The 18,632-nt window shown below is 57.3% G+C and overlaps 1 protein-coding gene across 4 annotated transcripts in view; it reads right to left on the reverse strand.

The window, feature by feature from the left end:
- Positions 1–5,458: 5,458 nt before the first annotated feature.
- The window catches only part of HOMER3 (homer scaffold protein 3), a 33,025-nt gene continuing 19,851 nt past the window's right edge, over positions 5,459–18,632 (reverse strand). For 3 of the 4 annotated variants that reach the window (XM_030540101.1, XM_030540102.1, XM_030540103.1), the window contains 5 exons: positions 16,270–16,391; positions 14,332–14,488; positions 11,112–11,222; positions 9,182–9,262; positions 5,459–7,596 (listed from right to left, as the gene is read on the reverse strand). In XM_030540101.1, coding sequence (XP_030395961.1) covers positions 7,408–7,596; positions 9,182–9,262; positions 11,112–11,222; positions 14,332–14,488; positions 16,270–16,391 — 660 coding nt within the window. In that variant the 3' untranslated portion in view covers positions 5,459–7,407. The remainder of the gene's footprint in view (positions 7,597–9,181; positions 9,263–11,111; positions 11,223–14,331; positions 14,489–16,269; positions 16,392–18,632) is intronic. The other variant, XM_030540104.1, reaches the window with a different exon arrangement.

The raw sequence follows: 18,632 nt of genomic DNA on the forward strand, positions 1-18,632 counted from the left end.
AGAGAGCTGCTCTGATAGGCAGGGATGGCCAGTGCGAGCCTGGTTGGGCAGCCACCCAGCAGAGGGGATGTGTCCTCTCGGTGCTGGTGGTCTAGCAGAGCTGAAGACGAGACTGCGGATGGAGGTCGTGGGGGATGGAACCAGGCAGCACCTGGTCTTGATCATAACTTTCCATGGCTGCAAACATTAGTGATGTCAGAGCAGGATGCATGTGGCACAGGGAACAGATCCAGCACCATGGCTACCCAGGTCTCTGCAGCAGCTCGGCCCAGCCCGGAGCACATGGACCCATAGGCAGGATGCTGCTGGAGCTGTGGTGTTTTTCAGTGGGCTGGATAGTGCAGCTGTGTGAGCAGCCTGCTGGGCTCCTGTTCCAGCTGCCGCGACGTATCCCGATTGCAGGAGAACCGGAGCCTGCTGTTCCCAGGAGCTGGAAGGAGCTGGCCATGGGCGGAGTGTAAGTAGAATTGTCCCCACCGCTCCTGCTCTCACCATGTCCCCGCGAGCAGAAACAGCCAGCGTGTGCCAGAAAGGAACAGGCGTAAGAATCACAAATTACTGTGGGAAAGGGGATAGCAAACCTCGCCGGAGCCTCTGCTTTTACTGTGTGTAGATGAACATTTTCCAATATCCACATTTAGCTGCCTCCTCTCAGCACATTATTGTCCTGGGGCAGAGGCTTTAAACGGAGGAGAACTTTCCCCCTAGCTGTGAAGTGTAAACAGACCAACGCCAAACTACAAATAAGCCATGTCCCCGGGGTAGAGCAGCCGATCGCCCCAGCCCTGACGGGAGGGGGCTGGGTCACCCAGCTGCAGCTTCCTTGGCAGGTTAATCCCTGCTGGGTCCCCTCACCTGATTCCAGGATTCAATTGGAGCGGCCCAGGGTCATGCTGATGCAGGCCCAACACGGAGCTGTTAAAGGATTTGTGCCATGAGGGCCAATGCAGGGTCATTGTGTGGCCACGGGCGCAGGGCATTGCTGGGAGCATAAGCCCTTAGCTATGTCTGGTAAATCACATTCGTGGCAAGGTGTCCTAACTCCTTTGCTGGCCAGAGCCCTGGCCCTCGAGGACCGAGCACGTCCCAGCACCCCTGGGGAACGATTAGCTTGGGAAGGTGAAGCCTAGAAGGGGTTAAATGACTCACCCACAGTTGCAGAATGAGTCAGTGGCAGAGTGGAGCAGTTAGGAGTCGTGTCTGCTATGCTGAGTCGTGGCCAGCTGCGAGTCAGACTGAGGTGCCCCAGGCTGTGGGTGCATCGCTGTCGGACATGCTCCAGTGGGAAATGTCCTTTTGCTGAGGGTTCCTGCTTTCTGTCCCCCGGAGTGACAGACAAACGATGTCCCTCAGGCCAGGCCAGGTGTAGACTCTGAGGCCAGAAGGGACGATTTCAATCACCGAGTTTGACCTCCTGTAATGCACAGGCCAGAAGGCTTTTTGTATTGATTTCCTGCACCCAGGCAGCCAGGCGTAAGAGGCTCGCACCGGGCAGCGCTTCAGGGCAGTAACCAAGACTCTGACCCTGCAACCTGCTAGTCATGAGATGCTTGTGCAAGGGGGGAGTGTTACCCAGCGCTGGAACTGACACTTACAATCCTGACCTGTGGACAACAGGGCTGGAGGAGCCTTGGGAGACTCTGGCCTTCCTCTGAACACGTCTTAAAACGAGGATAACATCAGACAGTGAGAGAGAATTCAGAATGCGAGGCATTAGCAAACCGCCTGCCAGCTGTTCCTGCTCTCCCCTCCACTGCCCTTTGGGGCTGCCCGGCCACCTGTCTGGGAAAGACGACTCACACAGCGGCTCTTTGTTCCACAGCTGTAAGGGTTTCAGCCAGACCTCTGCCAGGCGGGTGAGATGGGAAGGGGTCGGGGAAGGAAGAGCTCCAAGCCTAGCACCAAAGAACCCAGGGAGAGAACTGAAAAATAGGCAGCTGCCCAAGACTGGGACTTTGTGGGGAGTCTGCGTTCAGTGGGAGTTGCTCAGTGAATTACCTTGGGGGAGCGCAGCCCAGCTCTTTAGGTGTGAAGACCTTGAGGATTGTTTTTGCCCAGGCTAATCTCACATACAGACAGCCCCCCCCCCCCCCAGTCACTGCTCTGGCTGTGCTTTACACGCATTGCCTCATAAATAATGAAGAGGCCCGTTTGCCGTTGATGCATCTCACACACGGAGTTGTGTGCAGTCAGCAGAACTGCTCCTGCCAGCAGCAAAGCCCTGGTAGGGGGCTGCTGGACAGTATTTGCCAGTGGGCAAGAGGAGCAGGGAATAAAAGCAGCAGCATTGCAGTTCCCCGGCTGCTGTTTGCATACGGAAGTGATGGAGATGGAAGTCTGGGAAACCCCCTCGGGTTTCTCCTGAGTGCTGAAATGGGAGCGCTTCCGGGGGCTGGGAAGCACATGCTGGTGTTAGCTGTGGGCTGTGTAAACTGAGCCCCTAGTCCGTCTCAAATGTTCAGTGCTTCATTGGAGTTGGGTGGGGCCAAGCCACGCTTTGCTGCACCCGGCTGCCATCCGGCTGCCTCCTCTGGATTTAGGGCCTTTCTGGAACTAGCCGGTGATGAATGAGGTTCACTGGTTTGGAAGAGCTGAGGATTGCAAAGAGAGGGGCTCCCCCGGAGTCATCCAGCACTTGCTGGCCCTGCACCACCTCAGTCAAAGGCTTTTAATGAACAGGGGCTGCAGGGCAGAGCAGACTGAAAAGCTGCTCTTCAGATTACTCTGGCAATTGCCAATAGCGCCTGTGGGGAACTGAGAGCAGAAAGGAAACTGGCTTGTGCTCTCGCTGGGTCCCTAACTGGAGGGCAGCGTGGCGTAGCACAGGCTGGCCAGGGTTGACTGTCCAGTGCACTGCATGCACCCCCCGGGCAGACACGGGCAGGCGGACTTGTGGGGGGGGGCAGCTCACAGGGGGCAGCGGGGGCAGGGGGGGCAGCTCAGCCAGAGGCCTCCACAGTGAGAGTATTAGATTGAGAGCAAGTCAGTCAGTTCATGAGGCGTCTGACCAGGCCACGCTCGTGCCTGGGGTGATGGTAGGGGCCTCACAAGCGTCACAGCAAGGGAGAACTGGCACCCCTGGGTTGCTCATTTCTCTGGAGGCAGCGCTGCCCCAGGCCTGCCCCACCTGGATGCCGACAGGTCCGTTCCGCAGGGAGCTTGCAGCTCCCCATCACTTGGTGTTGCAGGCTGGGTCACTGGCCCTGTATGGGAGGGGCGTTCCCAGGAGCAGGTGAGGAAGTGAGTTGTGACATCATGGCCAAAATGTAGGGCCAGTACTGTGGAAACCCACTGAAATCTTTCTACCACCTGCAGCTTGGGGCTTTCTACTCCCCACCAGTCCAGAGGGGGCACCCCTCGGGGAGCAGGGTGAAGGGAACACCCCACTCCAACAAGCCCCAGCCCCATTGCCCTGGTCTGGTCCATGTGGCAGGAGCCCCGATTGCACCCATGAGGCTATGCTACAACCTGGATGGGATTGCTGGACACAGCACTAGCAGTGTGGGGACAGCGCATAAGGAAAAGCGATTTACTTGTTCCCATAATACAAGAACTAGGGGTCACCAAATGAAATTAATGGGCAGCAGGTTTAAAACAAATAAAAGGAAGTTCTTCTTCACACAGCGCACAGTCAACCCGTGGAACTCCTTACCTGAGGAGGTTGTGAAGGCTAGGACTATAAAAGAGAACTAGATAAATTCATGGAGGTTAAATCCATTAATGGCTACTAGCCATGATGGGTAAGGAATGGTGTCCCTAGCCTCTGTTTGTCAGAGGGTGGGGATGGATGGCAGGAGAGAGATCACTTGATCACTACCTGTTAGGTTCACTCCCTGTGGGACACCTGGCATTGGCCGCGGTCGGCAGACAGGATACTGGGCTGGATGGATCTTTGGTCTGACCCTGTAGGGCTGTTCTTATACAGACTCCTTGGAAGGCAGGTGCACATGCCAGCCCGGGGCCTCGTCCAGTGCAGTGTGGCTGCTGCAGCAGTCTGGGGGCTGAACCAGTTTAGGCAGGGACTCGTGCCTGGGTGTAGCCAGCCGCTCTTGGGCCATGCAGCACTAGAAGAGGTGCCTTCGCTGGGCAGCGAGATGCTGGAGAAGCACTGGGCCTCCGACTCTGCTCAGGGCTTGCCCACCCAGTGAAGTCAGCTGGAGATGAGCTGGCTAACCCCAGGAGGGGGGCTCTGCCCCCTGCCCCATTGCCCTCTGCCTTGTCAGCCACTTGAGGGGCAGCATTCAATCCAAGTGGGCAGTGGCCTGCCTTTCATGCGATCATCATCTTGCTGCTGGGTCATGACTAGGGGCTGCGCCCCCTCAGCTCCTGGCAGTTGAGGAGTGTGGGGTGTGTCCTTACATGGACCATGAGGGTAATTCATTGAGGGGTTTTCTGTTAACCTGCCTTGTTGTTTAAACTGGAGCCTCGGCGTCCAAGAGCCTCAGACTCCTAAGGGGGGGTGGGGATACAAAGGGGGACTCAGCCCTCAGCATGGATTTGGTTGGTTCAGGGCCCAGCCTTAACATGACATGGCTTTAAATCAGCAAGCCAACAAGTTCTAGGGCTCTATGCTCCCGTCTCCTTGCAGGCAGAGCCTGCCCCTACCTGCCTTTGAGCAGCTCCTCGGCCATGACTCACCGTGCCCAGCCCAGCCTGTCCTGGTTCCCCGTGACACAGCGGGACGCAGAGGTGCAGTGACTCAGTGCATGGCGTGGTGTGTCTACAGGACAGAAAGAAGGAAAGCAGCTGTGGCCCAGGCAAGCAGGCCGGAGCCTGGCTGGAGTGTGAGCCTGACACAAAGGCTCCTGAGCTGTGCTTGGCGGGGACAGCTGGGCCAAGTGCAGGCTGGAGCTCTGGGTTTGCCACGTACATGGCTCCTGTCAGCATCTTCGTAACGTCACTGGAGGGCTGAGGGCATTACACCAGGAGCGACTGGGGCTGTGCTTGTGAGGTGCAAAGGGAGTCGGGTCATTACAAACCCTGGCTAACGACGGCGCTGCTGCCAGCAACAAGTCTGGGCTAGCAAATGCACAGGTGTGGAAGGCAGATGGGAACCAGGCAGAGCTGCAGTCTCAGCAAAGCGCCGTGCTGTGGCTTGTGTCTGCTCCATTCCTACTCAGAATCAGTGCTGCCCCACTCAGCACCTCCCCGATTTTCAGCTTGACAGAGCTGACTCAGCCTAGGATGTTGCTCAAGCCGGTCCAGCGAGCCCCAATTGCTGGGAAACTCCCATCGCCTCACCAGCCACACAGTAGCGAGAGGCTAGGTGCGGCGACATGAAGGACAGAGTGGTGGGAAGTCAGACCCAGAACCTTTGACATGCCCCTTCTCCTGGTAGTTTGCATGTGGCGTGAGACACAGACAGGGTGTCTGGGTGGGTGGGTGAGTGGCTGACAACATGCAGGGGAGATGCCTGCTTAACCCAGCGCCGCCCCACAAAGTAGAGCCAGAGTGAAGGCACCTTTTCTGCAGCTGATCTCTATTTTCCAAGGGGGCCACAGCTGCCCCCAGAACTGGAACACACGTACACCCTCTACACACACACACACCACCCTGCGGGCGGCACACGTTACAGCTAACTCTAGCCCCCACACAGGCGTGGGAGCAGCTCATGCAAAAAAGTTCTTCTGGCTGCGCAGGTTCAGAAATCTACATTTCTCTACAACTCCTAAGCTTTGAAAGAGAGGGAGGAAGGGGGCCGGCCTAGCCTAGATACAAGCTCTGTAACCCTGACATCACAGCTCCACTCCTTCAGCATCTCCCCAGCAGCTGCTCTGCTCCTATGGCTCAGTTACACAGGCGTAAGCAGGGGCTGGGGTTTAAGGGAGCCCTGAGGCAGCCCGGTGCAATGGCAGAGCAATCATGTTCCTTCACATCAGCTTCACCTGGAAACCCCTTCTCGTGCTGGGGTGAGTGAGAGGCATCTCAGCCCCAGCTGAGTTACGCTTTTCACCCAGGTACACGCAGACAGAGGCTCTTCACCAGGTACACGCAGACCCTGTGGGCAGAAGGCAGGATTCGGCCGCTGGGGTTGCTGGAGTTTTAGGCAGATTCTGCAGCGTCTCTACAATCCCATGGAAACATTCTCCAGTTACTATGTCTGTCTACACTGCACCTACGGCAGCAAGGAGAAACATAAAAAACAGACCCAGCCCATGTCTCGCCCGGCGACCGGCTATGTCTACTCACATTGCTTCCTCATTAGACACAGGCTAAGTATGCTACTAGGCAGCTACTGGGTTCCACGGGGCCTGGGCACGGGGTGGGGGAGTTTGACAGCCCTGCTCCCTATAGGCCTTGTTGGATTTACAATACTCGACAACACCCATAAGGACTCACAAATGTCCCGCAGCCCCTAGGGAGCCCAGGCCTAACACGCTCCAAACAGCCAACATCCTAGCTGCATCCAGCTGTGCAGCTCAAGGTACTAGAGCATAGCATGGGGGCCTGCACCCTCCAAAGGCCACGCGGCTCATGGGGCCCACTGTCTCCCTGGACCGTGCTTCCCAAGAGGCAACAAGAGCAACTGAGACTTGCTGCATTTAACTCAGGTGAGTGGCAGCCCTTGGAGCCTGGACAGATGCCACCTCTGCGGCTGGCTGGTCACCCCCCAAGCTGTCCTGTTTCTCAAACCCTAATCCTCTCCCCAGCACTGCCTGTTCCTCCCAGCTTAAAGCAGCTTTGGAAAGTAAGAAAACCCACTGCCTTAAAATAGAAAACATCCTGAAATCCTGCAACTTCTTCCCCTCTGGAGGGTGTGACTGGGCAGCCACAAGGTGAGGTGCTGTCCCTGCCCATGGGGGTTCTGGAAGCCCCTGACAGTGAATAAAAAGTGATCAGAGTCTATTAAAAAGATGAGATGTGAGTACAGTTGTGAAGCGGGAGAAAGAGCAGCTACTGCCCGGGGTGTGATGCGCCGTCTCTTCCTGGGGCTGGGAAGCAGGAGCCAGGCAGTTTGGTTCACAAGAATCAAGTGGTTCCCTAGAAAAACTACTGAAAAATGGGCAGGCAGGTGAGCCCCGTCCCTATAAAAAGAGTCTTTCCTTCTGTAAAAATCTCAGGGTAATGCGTTAGTGAATGAGGCCAGGAGAGCAGCGTCACTGAGCAGCATGGGGAGACCCTGCCACCTGCCGGCCACGCCCACGCCGGGCAGGATCCAGAGAGGCCTGGACATGACTCATGAACACTCCTTGGGTGGACCCCCTGCCCCCCCCAGTTCAGCTGCCCACTGGCACCAGATCTGCCCTCAATGCACAGCAGGCAGCTCTGGCCAGTCTCCACAGACAGTTGCAGGCATCTCCTGGTTTGTAGCTGGACCCCGCCCAGGTCCCAATTCCTGCTGCAGTTTGTAACCGGCCTCAGCTGGGCTTTGCCCCTCCTGGAAGGTGATTCTGCGGCCAGGGCTGCTCAGTTGCTTTCCACCAGCTTGGCAAGTCCCCGCCGCAGCTCGCTGAGCTCAAATATCTTCACATCCATTAGCTCGCCCACCCTGGTGACTTCGCCCTGCATCTTCTCCCTCTCGGCCAGCTGCTCGGCCAGCATCTGCTCAGCCACATGCACACGGCGCTCCAGCTCTGCGTTGCGTCCTTCCAGCTCCTGGCCAGGGATGCAAAGGATCAGTAAACAAATGGACAATGAAGCAGCTACCCCTGCACCTTAACCACACACATCCACAGCCAACACACACACAGCAGCTACCCCTGCACCTTAACCGCACAAACACCCCCCCGGTCAACACACACACAGCAGCTATACTTCCACCTTAACTGCACAAACACCCACCCCAGCCAACATATACAGCGGCTACCCCTGCACCTGAACATCAGTGTGAGCACACACTGCCTGTTCTCTACACCTGTGCCCTTCAACTGACACACACACACAGGTTATCCCGTACACCAGCACAGATGCCCATGTCCTTACCACTATTCATCACATACCCATGTGCAGAATCCCCTGCCACGGCCCTTCTCACCATGTGCACACCAGGTGCACGGAAAACACGTTCCTTTATTGATCCCATTGCTGAACTGGCCCCAGCAGCTCAGACTGGAGTTCACCTCTTGGTACCTGGGCCTGACTCCCCTGGCCTGTGTGGTCTGACCATCACCCTGCTGTACACCGCACGTGGCAGGAGTCTTGGAGCTCAGCTCCTTGGCACATGCCAGCCGTCTAATCGCACTAGCCTCTGGAGATGCAATGCCAGAGCTGTCCACAGGCCCAGCAGAAACACTCCTCTCCTGGCCTCTGTCCAGCCTCGGAGCTGCAGGCTTAGGATAAGACCATGTAGGTCTCTCTCCACCCCACACTCAGCACCCGGTTGCTGAGCAGGAAGATGCTTGAATATATTCTTTGTCCCGTAAAACTGGAGTCCTGTGCTGTGAGCAGAGCCTGTATCAGAGCCCCAGCCCCAGCAGGCCCTGACGGGTACAAGCAGGCAGCCCTCTGAGAGCCTGGATAAGTGGAATGAGAGATGCCATCTGCGTCCTGCCTAGGGGTACAGAGCAGCTTGCATCCTTCCTTGCCTGCCCTCCCCTGTGAACCCGCTGGAGTCAGAGCTCCACCCCTGAGGGGGTCAGCTGGCAAGAGATCCTGCAGCTCCCCTTCCTGCAGGCTGGGCGCATCCTCTGCCCAGAAGAGGTCCCAGCCAGTGAGCAGAGTGCCTGGCCTCCCAGGGCTGCCAGGGGATGGAGGGTTACAAGGCACCGCCCTGCCCTAGCTGCATGTCCAGCAGGACGCATCAGGATCTGGGGGAAGTGTGATACGCAGAGGGTTCATTATCTTTTCAGTGCACGTTGGGTGCTGGGTGTGACAGCCTCTCTGTGGGGCATGGGAGGGAGTGGAGAAGGAAGCACCTCCCAGTCCTGTCGCCCAGCAGCACTCCAGGAACACACAGGATGGGGTCCCCTTGCTGGCTGTGGCTGGGGAAATCATTCCCCTATCAGCAGCTCTGCAGAAAGAGGAAAAGGGAACCCAGCCTAGTTGGGCTGGAAGCAGAGCGAGAACCCCAGACCTGCCCCCTCTAACGGGCACGGGGGAGAGAAGTGTAGCTGGGACGGGGGTGCTGGCCGTCCCCCAGTCTTTAATGATGCATCAAGATGGATCTATCTGGACAGAGAAGTGCTGTCCCCAGACCTGCCATTCTCTATGGGGTCTCCCCAGCCGACCTCCCCTCCGTCACCTGCAGCTTCTGCAGCATTTCCTCGCGCTCCCCCTCCGCCTCCCACTGGCCACTCTTCTGGCTCTTCAGCTGCTGAATTTCCTGAGTCACAGAAAGGAAAAGGATAAGTGCCCAGGCCAGTCCCATGCTCCCCGGGCCATCGCTCCTGATGCAGCCTCAGCGGCCACAGGCCGGGCCAAGCCAGGAGACCGATGCCATATTGTGCTTTGCTAACACCCCACCACAGAGGATACACGTATGCAGCCCCATCAATCCTCCCCTGACTACGGCCAAACCCAGCCCCCTGGCTCCAGGCCCTCCACCCGCTCTCTCCTCCTGCCTTTTCCCCCTAGCCCTCCTGGCTCAGCCCCCGCAGCTTGTCTGACCACCCCCACAGGGCACGTCCACACTGCAGCGTGGGGGAGCAGACTCACATCAGCGGGGCTCAAACTGGCCCACTAGAAATCCCAGTGCGGACGGTGCAGCTGGGGCTGGAGCTCTGGCGCTCAAGCCTGGGGGCTGGCTGGGAGTATGAGCTGCCACCCAGCTGCACTGTCCACACCAGAGCAGTGCCAGGGAAGTCTGTCTCCTGAAGAAGGAGGTGTAGATGCACCCACAGTGTCCTACTCCAGTGCTCACATCCAGGCCTTGCTGTGCTGCCCTCTCCTGACCCTGCCTATTGCCCACCCTTTCCTCCGGCCCCACTAGCCCAGGAGTCTCAGGTCTTAACAAAACAAAGAGCAGATTAACCGCCCCCTCTCTCCCGCCCTCCGCTTGCACATCACCTTCTCCTGCTCCCACTGCATCTTAGACCCCTGGGTCGTCTCGTCTCCAGGGGCAGGGCCTCCCTGCGCACCCCTCACCCCACGGCCTTTCCCCTCTCTCCTCGGCAGGTGTCGGGGGCAGACAGAGCTCTTGCTCCAGACACACACTGAATGATCTGCAGAACAAACTCCCACCCCCACCCCTTGCCAAGAGCATCCCCCGGCGCTGCCACCCACCCGCTTGGCACAGCTAGGGAAGAAGGTGCAAATGAACAAATCCCAGAGACTCTCCACATCTCCCCTCCCCCAGCCCCTGCAATTAAAGCTCTGCTTTCAATCATTAATGTACATGCTGTGAAAGCAAGAGGAAATGACTAGGCCAGAGGTTAAACGTAGCTGCAGAGCAGAGGGGTGAGCATGTGGGGCAGGCTGTGCCATCTGCAGCTGAACCAGCTACACTAGAGGCTGTCATGGGAGGGTGAGGCAGGGGCTGTCTGAGGCCCTGGCCTGGGATCAGGAGCCTTTACATGAGGACCCTCAGGCTTCACACCTATTCAGCCTCAATTCTCTTTTGTGAGCAGGTCAGGAAACCACATGGGGCCCCTCCAGTGCTGACGTGTGATCCTCTTCTCCTTGGGAAACCGCCCTCCCCTATGCAGGGGCTTTTCGCACGGCTCTGCACAGAGGAGGCAGAACATGCTTCAGGAAGTGTCTTGGGGCCCTGGGCCCCCGGCCGACATCTGCTCCCCTGGCTAACCAGCAAAGTGGAGCCCCAACAGCCGCTATGTTCGCTGGAGAAAGCTAGAGCGATGGCTCACAGTTGACAGAGAGTGGGGAAAATGGCAGAGGTTTGCTAAAGGGCAGTAAACCGTCCAGCATGATGGAGTCTGGGGCCATCCCAGTAAGATTTGGCCCAGTGCCACAGAACAAAGCGTTCTCACTCTCCCATCTGGGGGTCACGGCTCCACGCTCTTCTCCCTGGGCCTGGGCCAGAACTCGCTCTGAGCGCAGTGGGGGCAGATCAGTGGGGTCCCACAGGCCAGGGAGTAGGGGAGATAGAGGGTAGCATAGTTGGGTGACAACAACCCAAGATTCACTCATATTTTGGGCTTCTCCTAGACACCTCCCTTGGGGCACTGCGGTCGTTCAGCCGCTGCTCTGAGCCTTGTCTGCTTCACTGCTGTTACCTCGTCTTTAGCCTTGATCAGCAGCTCCAGCTCCTCCAGCGTCTGGTTCAGCTCCTCCTTGCTCCCTTCACTGGAGGAATCGTGGGCTTTCTGCAGCTCCAGTTCGGCCACCTACATGCATATGCCGGGAGAAGGGAATCGGGTCACGGTGCCGCGTGCCTGCCGGAGCCGGGCGCACAGGCCTGGGGATGCAGCTAAGTGGCTGGCCAGTGTCTTCAGTGCTGAGGGTCAAGACAAACCTTCCAGCTGCTGGGCAAGGTGATTATTCCTGCCCAGGAACCCCCAGACCCTAGCAACCTCATGGCTTCTAACTAGAACATGCCCACCCCACAATCGCAGACTCTGCTCCTTGGAGCATCTGGTACTACCGCCCTAAAGCGCTCCTGGCTTTATATCCTGGGGGGATATTTAAAGGGGAAGGATCTTTCCCACTGTCCCTCTCCACTCCATGTGTAAACATGGGCTGGGAAAGCAGGGAAACGCCACCCCAGCGCCCACCAGTAACAAGGTATCTGAGGCTTCAGTTCTCCATGACCTGGCCCCTCACTTGCTATCGCTGCTACCAGCCCTGGTCCAGAGCTGGCCCCCACATCTCTATGGGAGTTCGGAGTGCCTGTCACCTTGGTATCTAGCCTCTGCAGATCAAAGGCTTCCACGAGCCCCCAACACTACAGCCGCGCAGTAGGGAACATGGTGTGGCAGCCATGTCGAGCCCCCCCCCCCAATTCCCCTTTGAGAGCTGCGCTGGGCGAGAAAGAGTCTCTTGCAGCTCTGCTGTGCTGGGATGTTAGCAAATGGCAGCAGGGACCCAAGGGTCAGCAGCACGTGACAGACCCTAACCAGGCAAAACTCAGCCATGAAATCGTCCCCTCCTGCTAGGTAAATCTCCCCTTCCCCACCCCAAGGCCTTCCCCCACGCAGATACTCATTGCCTCTTTCCCTGACGTACCCCTTCCCCAGAAGTGCCCCTCTCCTCTTCCCCCAAGGGTCCCTTTGCTCCTCCTCCAAACTCCAAGTCCAACCAGGTACCACTCCCTCCCTCCTCAGACTCTCCCCTCCCCCAGACTCAGAGACACAGGGCCTTTCTGGCAGCCCTTCAGCCCATGCCCAGTGACCAGGATCCTCTGTCTCACTTTGCACAGAAGCAAGATCTTGTCCAGTGGCTCCCGCTGGGCTGACGCTGAACAAAGATTCCCTCCCTCCCCTTGGTGCAGATCACACACTCCAACAAATGTCAGAACCACGCTGCCCCCTCCCCCTGCAGTCTCTCACTTCCAGCAAAGCTGAGCCAGCTGCCATCAGCTGCATGACCCTGAAAAGTGAGCGGAGGGCCAGGTTCTGCTCTCAGTCCTGCCTCTGTGGAGCCAAAGGCCCTGCTGCAGTCACTGGAGTTACCACAGATTTACACCAGTTTTAACCCGGGGAGGGCTTGGCCCAGGCGCACTCCATTTCTGGAGAATGCTGCACAGAAGTGAAATAATTCATCGGCAGAGGATGTGCTTTGAAAAGTTCATCCCAGGACCCACGCCTAGGATGAAAACCCGCAGCCTTTCAAGAGGGGAGCTCTAGCACAGGTGTGTGCAGTGGGACACAGCAGCCTACGTGGGCTAGGCTGGGCCTGCAGTGGGCTTAGCTTGACGCTGGTGATCATGAGCTGCCAGATTCCCAGGATCGCTGCTGTCATGATCCCCAGAGGCCTGGTCCCTGGAGGCCACCCCGGGCCCCATCACGGGTGCGCCTTGCAGTGTCACTAGATGCTCTGGTTTATTAATGGGCAACTCTCTGGATGCTCTTGACTCTTGATCTTTTCCCCAGTTCTTCCAAGTCACCGTTTATGGGGTCACCCAGTCTCATTAGACCCATGACCATCTCTTTCGACTGGGAGAACACTGAACAACTGGGGGATGGCGGAGGGATCGGCAGCCCTTGGTTTATCCCCAGAGGCAGTGGCAGGCGATGCAAGCTTCCCCCTCCACCACCTGTGCGTGCACACACCTGCCACACGTCCCAGCCACGCCTCGCAGGGCATCCTCTAGGGGAGAGAGGGAAGTTCGTTCTTTGTGGCTTATTCAGGCCTTGGCATCTCTGCTGAGAGTTAGCGTCAGGCCTGGTGACTATCTGTGGGACACTCACTGGGTATTGGGCTGGAAACCACCAATGCATCACCTAAAGGGACTACCAAACAGCCCTACCTCACATGGGAACAACTGCTGCTTCCTCCAGACCTGCATGTAACTCAGACCACTGGCCTAGAGGCGAAAAGGCTCCACAACCCCTTTGCAAGGGCTCTACAGCCCCTTCCCAACCAAATCCTGCAGGGACTCTGCAGCTCCTCTCCCCAGAGAGCCTGGCCGTGTGACTGGCACTCCTCCGCCTTGCCGCAGGCACAGCTGATCCGGGATCTCTCCCCTACTAGGTAGGTCAAAAGCCCCTATTGTTCCACCAAGGCTGCATACAAGGGCCTGTTTGTCAGGGATCACACTGCTGCTGATCCGCTCGGAGCTAATTTTAGTAGCGTGAGTGTCTTTCACCCCGTCTGTTGCCAAGCCAGACGGCTGTTCAGGTGCCTGGTACAGGGGCAGGAGGCGAATGTGAAGGGGAGCACAGCCCTCACTCACCACAGGTGGCAGCTGGGGAATCTCACGCAACAGGAGCGAGGGAGAAACACTCCCACATCCTCTCCACCCCCACCCTGCTGTACCAGCCATCCTGCAGGAGGAGAGGGCAGGGGAGCAGGACCTGCTGTCACTCAGCAGCAATGTCTTTGGCTCTTTAATAAATGCCGTCCAGAGGCAATGTGGGGGGGCATGTGGGGGTCACATGTCCCCCCAGAATTGCTGCTTGGCTTGTACTGAGCATGCTCAGTAACATCTGTTGGAGCCGATGCCCTCGCTCAGCCCCCCTAGTCTGATGCAAGATTCTGTCCTGCTGGGCCCTGAGGAAGGGGACTGAGGTTTGGGGGGTGGAAATGGGGATCTAACTCTCTGTAGCCCTCACCAACCACCAGCAAACAGGATGCAGGAGAGCAGGCTAAATGGCCCAATGGTCTGATCCATTATGGCAACAGCCATATCCCGCTGATGCCCAGGTAGCACCTTTCATCCGCACCTGATCTCCCACTGGCACCCAGCAGGGTTGAAGGCAGCATGTGGCTCACAAGCTGTGGGGGCCATGCAGATCTGAGACGAGGGTGCTGCCTTGCCCCATTCCTTGTGCTCACCCGCAGCCGCAGCATCTCCGTCTCCTCCTGGTACGCGGCCAGCTGCTTCTTCCACTGCTCCACGCTGGCGTTGGCCTCCTGCAGGGCAGCCACGAGCTTGTTGTTGTTGTCCTGGAGGGTGAAGAATTCAGCTTCCCACTGGACCTCGGGCACTGAGCTGCAGGAGGGGGCATGGAACCACAAGCCGGGAGTGAGAGGGAGGGAGAAAGGTCTCTGCTTCCACGGGGGTGTCTTAGCAGAGAGGCCTCCCTTCCCCCACTCGGCAGCTTCTCGAAGAGTCAATTCCCAACGCAGACATGTCCCGATCAGAGCCAGTCCCAAGGGATGGGACCTCAGGCTGCCGTGACTCTGCCCCATCCTGGGGTCAGAACATCCAGGAGGGAAGGAGACTGGTCGAGGCTGTCATGGAAGCCATGACTTCGGTGCTGAGCAACAGTGAATTTCAGCACAAGACAAACACTGCAAGCTCCCGTCAGAGGCGCAGGCCTGTCCTCCACCCAGCAGGACGTGGCCTCCTCCTGTGCAAACTGCTGCCCTGCCTAATGTCCTCTCCTCTTGACGTTCCACCTGGGACGTGCCATTGAATGTGGCTGGGGAGAAGCCTCCCTCGCCAGCAATGGCTGGGTTAAACGACCTGTAAGTCTTGTCTTTAATCTCTATGGCAGGGCTTTGACCTACCAGACCCCCAGGCCTTCTCCCCTTTCCATGGTCAGTGCTGACCACACACTCTCAGAGAGCAGAAGGGATGGGGCTGCTACGCCCGCCCAGCTGCTTTCAGCCTGGCCTCGACCTCACTTCCCGAATCTAGACACTTGTGCCAGGCCTGAGCCTGTGTCTGTTTCCTGCCATTGCCACGTTTGGCTTTGGGAATCGGGGGGGAGAGGGGGGGCGGGGGGACAGGGGATGAGCGACCATCCCCACGGCTCCATCCGTAGCAGAGGAGCAGCTGACGGGATGCCTCGGCTGTCTGTGACCAAAAGGCTTGCATGGCGCTGGAGCTGAGGATGTCCCACTGCCAGATTAGCAGCCATGGCGAGGAGGCTGAGCTGCCAGCAAGGGGCTTTGCAGCCTGGAGCAGGGAACCCACCCAGCCGCACCAGCTCTGAGTTCGCGTTGCAGTAAAGTGACTAAATGGAACCAAACCAAAGCACAGAGGATTTGGGGATGTGTGTCAAATGACACTTAGCTTCAAACACATCCTAACATGCAAACACTGTCATTACTCCCCACCCCCACCACAGGCAGTCCCAGGGCAGAATCCAGCCTAAAGGCTTTACAAGAGAAAGGGGCAGGATCCAGAGTGGAATTACTACCAGCCCAGCCCTGGGCCAGCTAGACAGGTGTGAACATCTTCTAACACCTCAGACCAATGACTCACTGTGCCCACAAGCTGCTTGGCTAACATGCTTCAGCCTGAGCTACAGGGATCCCCTGGTGGGAGAATGGGGAGGGATGTATTTCCCCATGGCCTGGATGGGGGCTCCGACTGCCAGAAGCTGGGCCTGGACGACAGGGGCTGGATCACCAGATAATTGCCCTATTCTGTCCATTCCCTCTGAAGCACCTGGCACCAGCCACTGTCAGAAGACAGAATCCTGGGCTAGATGGACCACGGGTCTGACCCAGCATGGCTGTTCTTATGTCCTCATGTAAAGAAGCAGTGGGTTTTGAGGGGAAGCATGCAGCCAAAAGGAAAACAACAGAAAAGGGTCCTGCCCCCGAGCACTAGGCTCGAGATGGTGATGGGTCCCAGGGTTTATACCCTGCCCTGAGTAGGTGGGAGCAACAATGTTAGCTGGGGACCAGGGCAACGGGAAGAGTTAATTCCCCCCTGGATGGGAGATGCTGGGATTCCCCTTCCCCACTGGGGACTGGACCTGAGAGTGCCCTGAACAGCTGGGCTGGGACCTGAAAGCCCCAGCTAGGCCCATGCCTCACCCTTCGGAGAGCATCTTCTTCAGCCGCTCCCTCTCTGTTGTTATCTCGACGTCGGCGCTCTGGCTCCGGAACAGCTTATCATCTCCCGGCCCATTGGAGCTGATGACGGTGCTTGGCAGCACCTGCAGGGGGGTTACCACACGTCAGGCAGGTCTGGGACACGTGGTCACCCAGCGTCTCTGCCAGCCCCCAGGGTCTTACATAGGGTGACTCATTAGAAGAGCTCAGATGTGGGGCCCCATGGGTCAGCGCTCTTCATTGCCGTGGGGTGACCCCAGGTTCTATTCAGCTCCTGGGGGTGCTCATCTCCTAGGGGGGGAGGGAGAGATGGAGCATCTCATATCACAAGCAGAAACCGCCTGTGGCCTGCCTAGACATGACATCAACAGGTGCTGAATGGAGAAATCCCATCTCAGCTCCAGGAAGGCTGCCGGGCTTTAGACTGTGGAGGTTAACGTGGGGGAATCTCCAGAAAGGGATGCTGGAGGGGCTGGAACAGGACTGGGGAGGGGTGTGTGCTTCCTTCCCATCTGGTCTCTTTGTTGGATTGACACCCGCACTGACGCCCAAGACACCAAAGGATGGGCAAAAGATTTGACCAGGCAGACACACAAACTAGGACAGAGGGAGAGATGGCTTGATGGATGGATGGACGGACAGATGGAGGGATAGAGGGATGGATAGATGGAGGGAGGAATGGATGGATGACAGAGGCATAGCTTTGTTTTCAGATTTATAAGCTCCTCTCTACACTGGTTAGTGGCTCCCCCGTTCACTGCCCCAGCCCGTGGTGACTGCCTTGTGCCTCTGGCAGCCGTCCTAGCACAAAAATCTCTATGCTACTGGGCTCAGAGTCCAGCTGCTCCATGATGAGTTCACCAGATGTTCCTCCTTCATGTGCATTTTTTTAAGGTGATAAGTTCTTTGGCCCCAAACTTGCCCTTGATAAATGCCAATGGGGTCCTGGCCGCTGACCTGACCCCCTGAAGGCCATGCACGAGGTGCTGAATCACTTAACAGTGAGTGACTTCAGGGGTTCACGCCCTGTTGCCCCAACACAGTGGCCCCTTTGCCATCAGAGGAGTCTCTGCCTTGTTCTCCGGGTGACTTCAAGACATAGTGACCTATAAACCTGCCAGGGAGATGCAGATTGTGGATCCTGCAGGGACCCGTGGCTAGTGTCTGCCCCGCTGGGTAGGACGCCTGAGTTCAGCTAACCAGTCTAGTTTCTGCTCCTTGGGTTAGCAGGTGAGCGGTGAGCTTGGACAAGAAGGGAGCCCCTGAAGCCCAAAGATGGAGAAGGCAGGAGCCACTTTTACCGCAGTAGCACCCGCCAGGCATTAGACACTTTCCAAACACAAGGGAGATGCAGCCCCTGCCCCAAAGTGCACGCCCTGCTCCATGGCACTGTCGCTCCCTGCTTGCATCAGGACAGAATACCACTGGGATTTATCAAAAGATCCTTCCAGATTGTTATCTGGGGAGAACGGACCCCGCAGAGCAGGGATGTATATGTAGACGGCACAAGCAGATTCTATCCCCTGCAGCCACCTGAGAGCCCCCAGCTCCTCGCACGTCTGCTGACAGCAGGGAAGAAACTAGGCACAGAAGTTACAAGCTGATCTATAAAAAGACAGCTTGAGCGCTAGACATCAGAGCCCCCCAGTCTGGGATTGGCCGAGCCTTCTCCATCCAGTCCTGGGACCAGTGGAGTCCTCCAGGGTTTATAGGTATCCCACAAACACCCAGCCACCTGATCTCAGTGACTTTCCAGGGTAATGACAACCACCTGGCCTAGGAATCTGCTGATGCCCGTAAACAAGCAAGACAGGACCATGAACTACGCTGAGAGTCAGAGTGTGGAGAGGCCTGAAGAGAAAGGTGCTGACCAGGAAGGGTGACTAGGAATGTCATGGATCCCACGAAAGCTTATGCTCAAGAAAATTTGTTAGTCTCTAAGGTGCCACAAGTACTCCTGTTCTTTTTATGGATCCCAAAGTGCTTTATAAACACACACTCCTGCCTGCCCCACCCCCTTACCTCATTTTACAGATGGGGAAACCGAGGCAGGGAAAGGGGAAAAGTCTGGTTCCAATAGAGTGAATGGGAGCTGAGGGTGCTCAGCACCTCGGGACATTTTCAAAACTGCCTCCTGCTTTTAGGGGCCTCGCATTGTGGGGCACCCACTCAACACCTTGGGTCTGCAGAGGTAGGCAGTGATGGACAGGTAAGTGGCCCCTAGGAGGAGGGCTGCTGCAAAGTGAGATTCACAGCTCTGGAGGTCTCAAGCTTAAGGACGCTGGAGCTGAGGGAAACGCAGGGAATCAGGAAGGCCTGATCAATTGGTTCTTTACGGAAGAGGC

Source organism: Gopherus evgoodei, chromosome 22 (assembly GCF_007399415.2).
Source record: "Gopherus evgoodei ecotype Sinaloan lineage chromosome 22, rGopEvg1_v1.p, whole genome shotgun sequence".
Lineage (NCBI taxonomy): Eukaryota > Metazoa > Chordata > Testudines > Testudinidae > Gopherus > Gopherus evgoodei.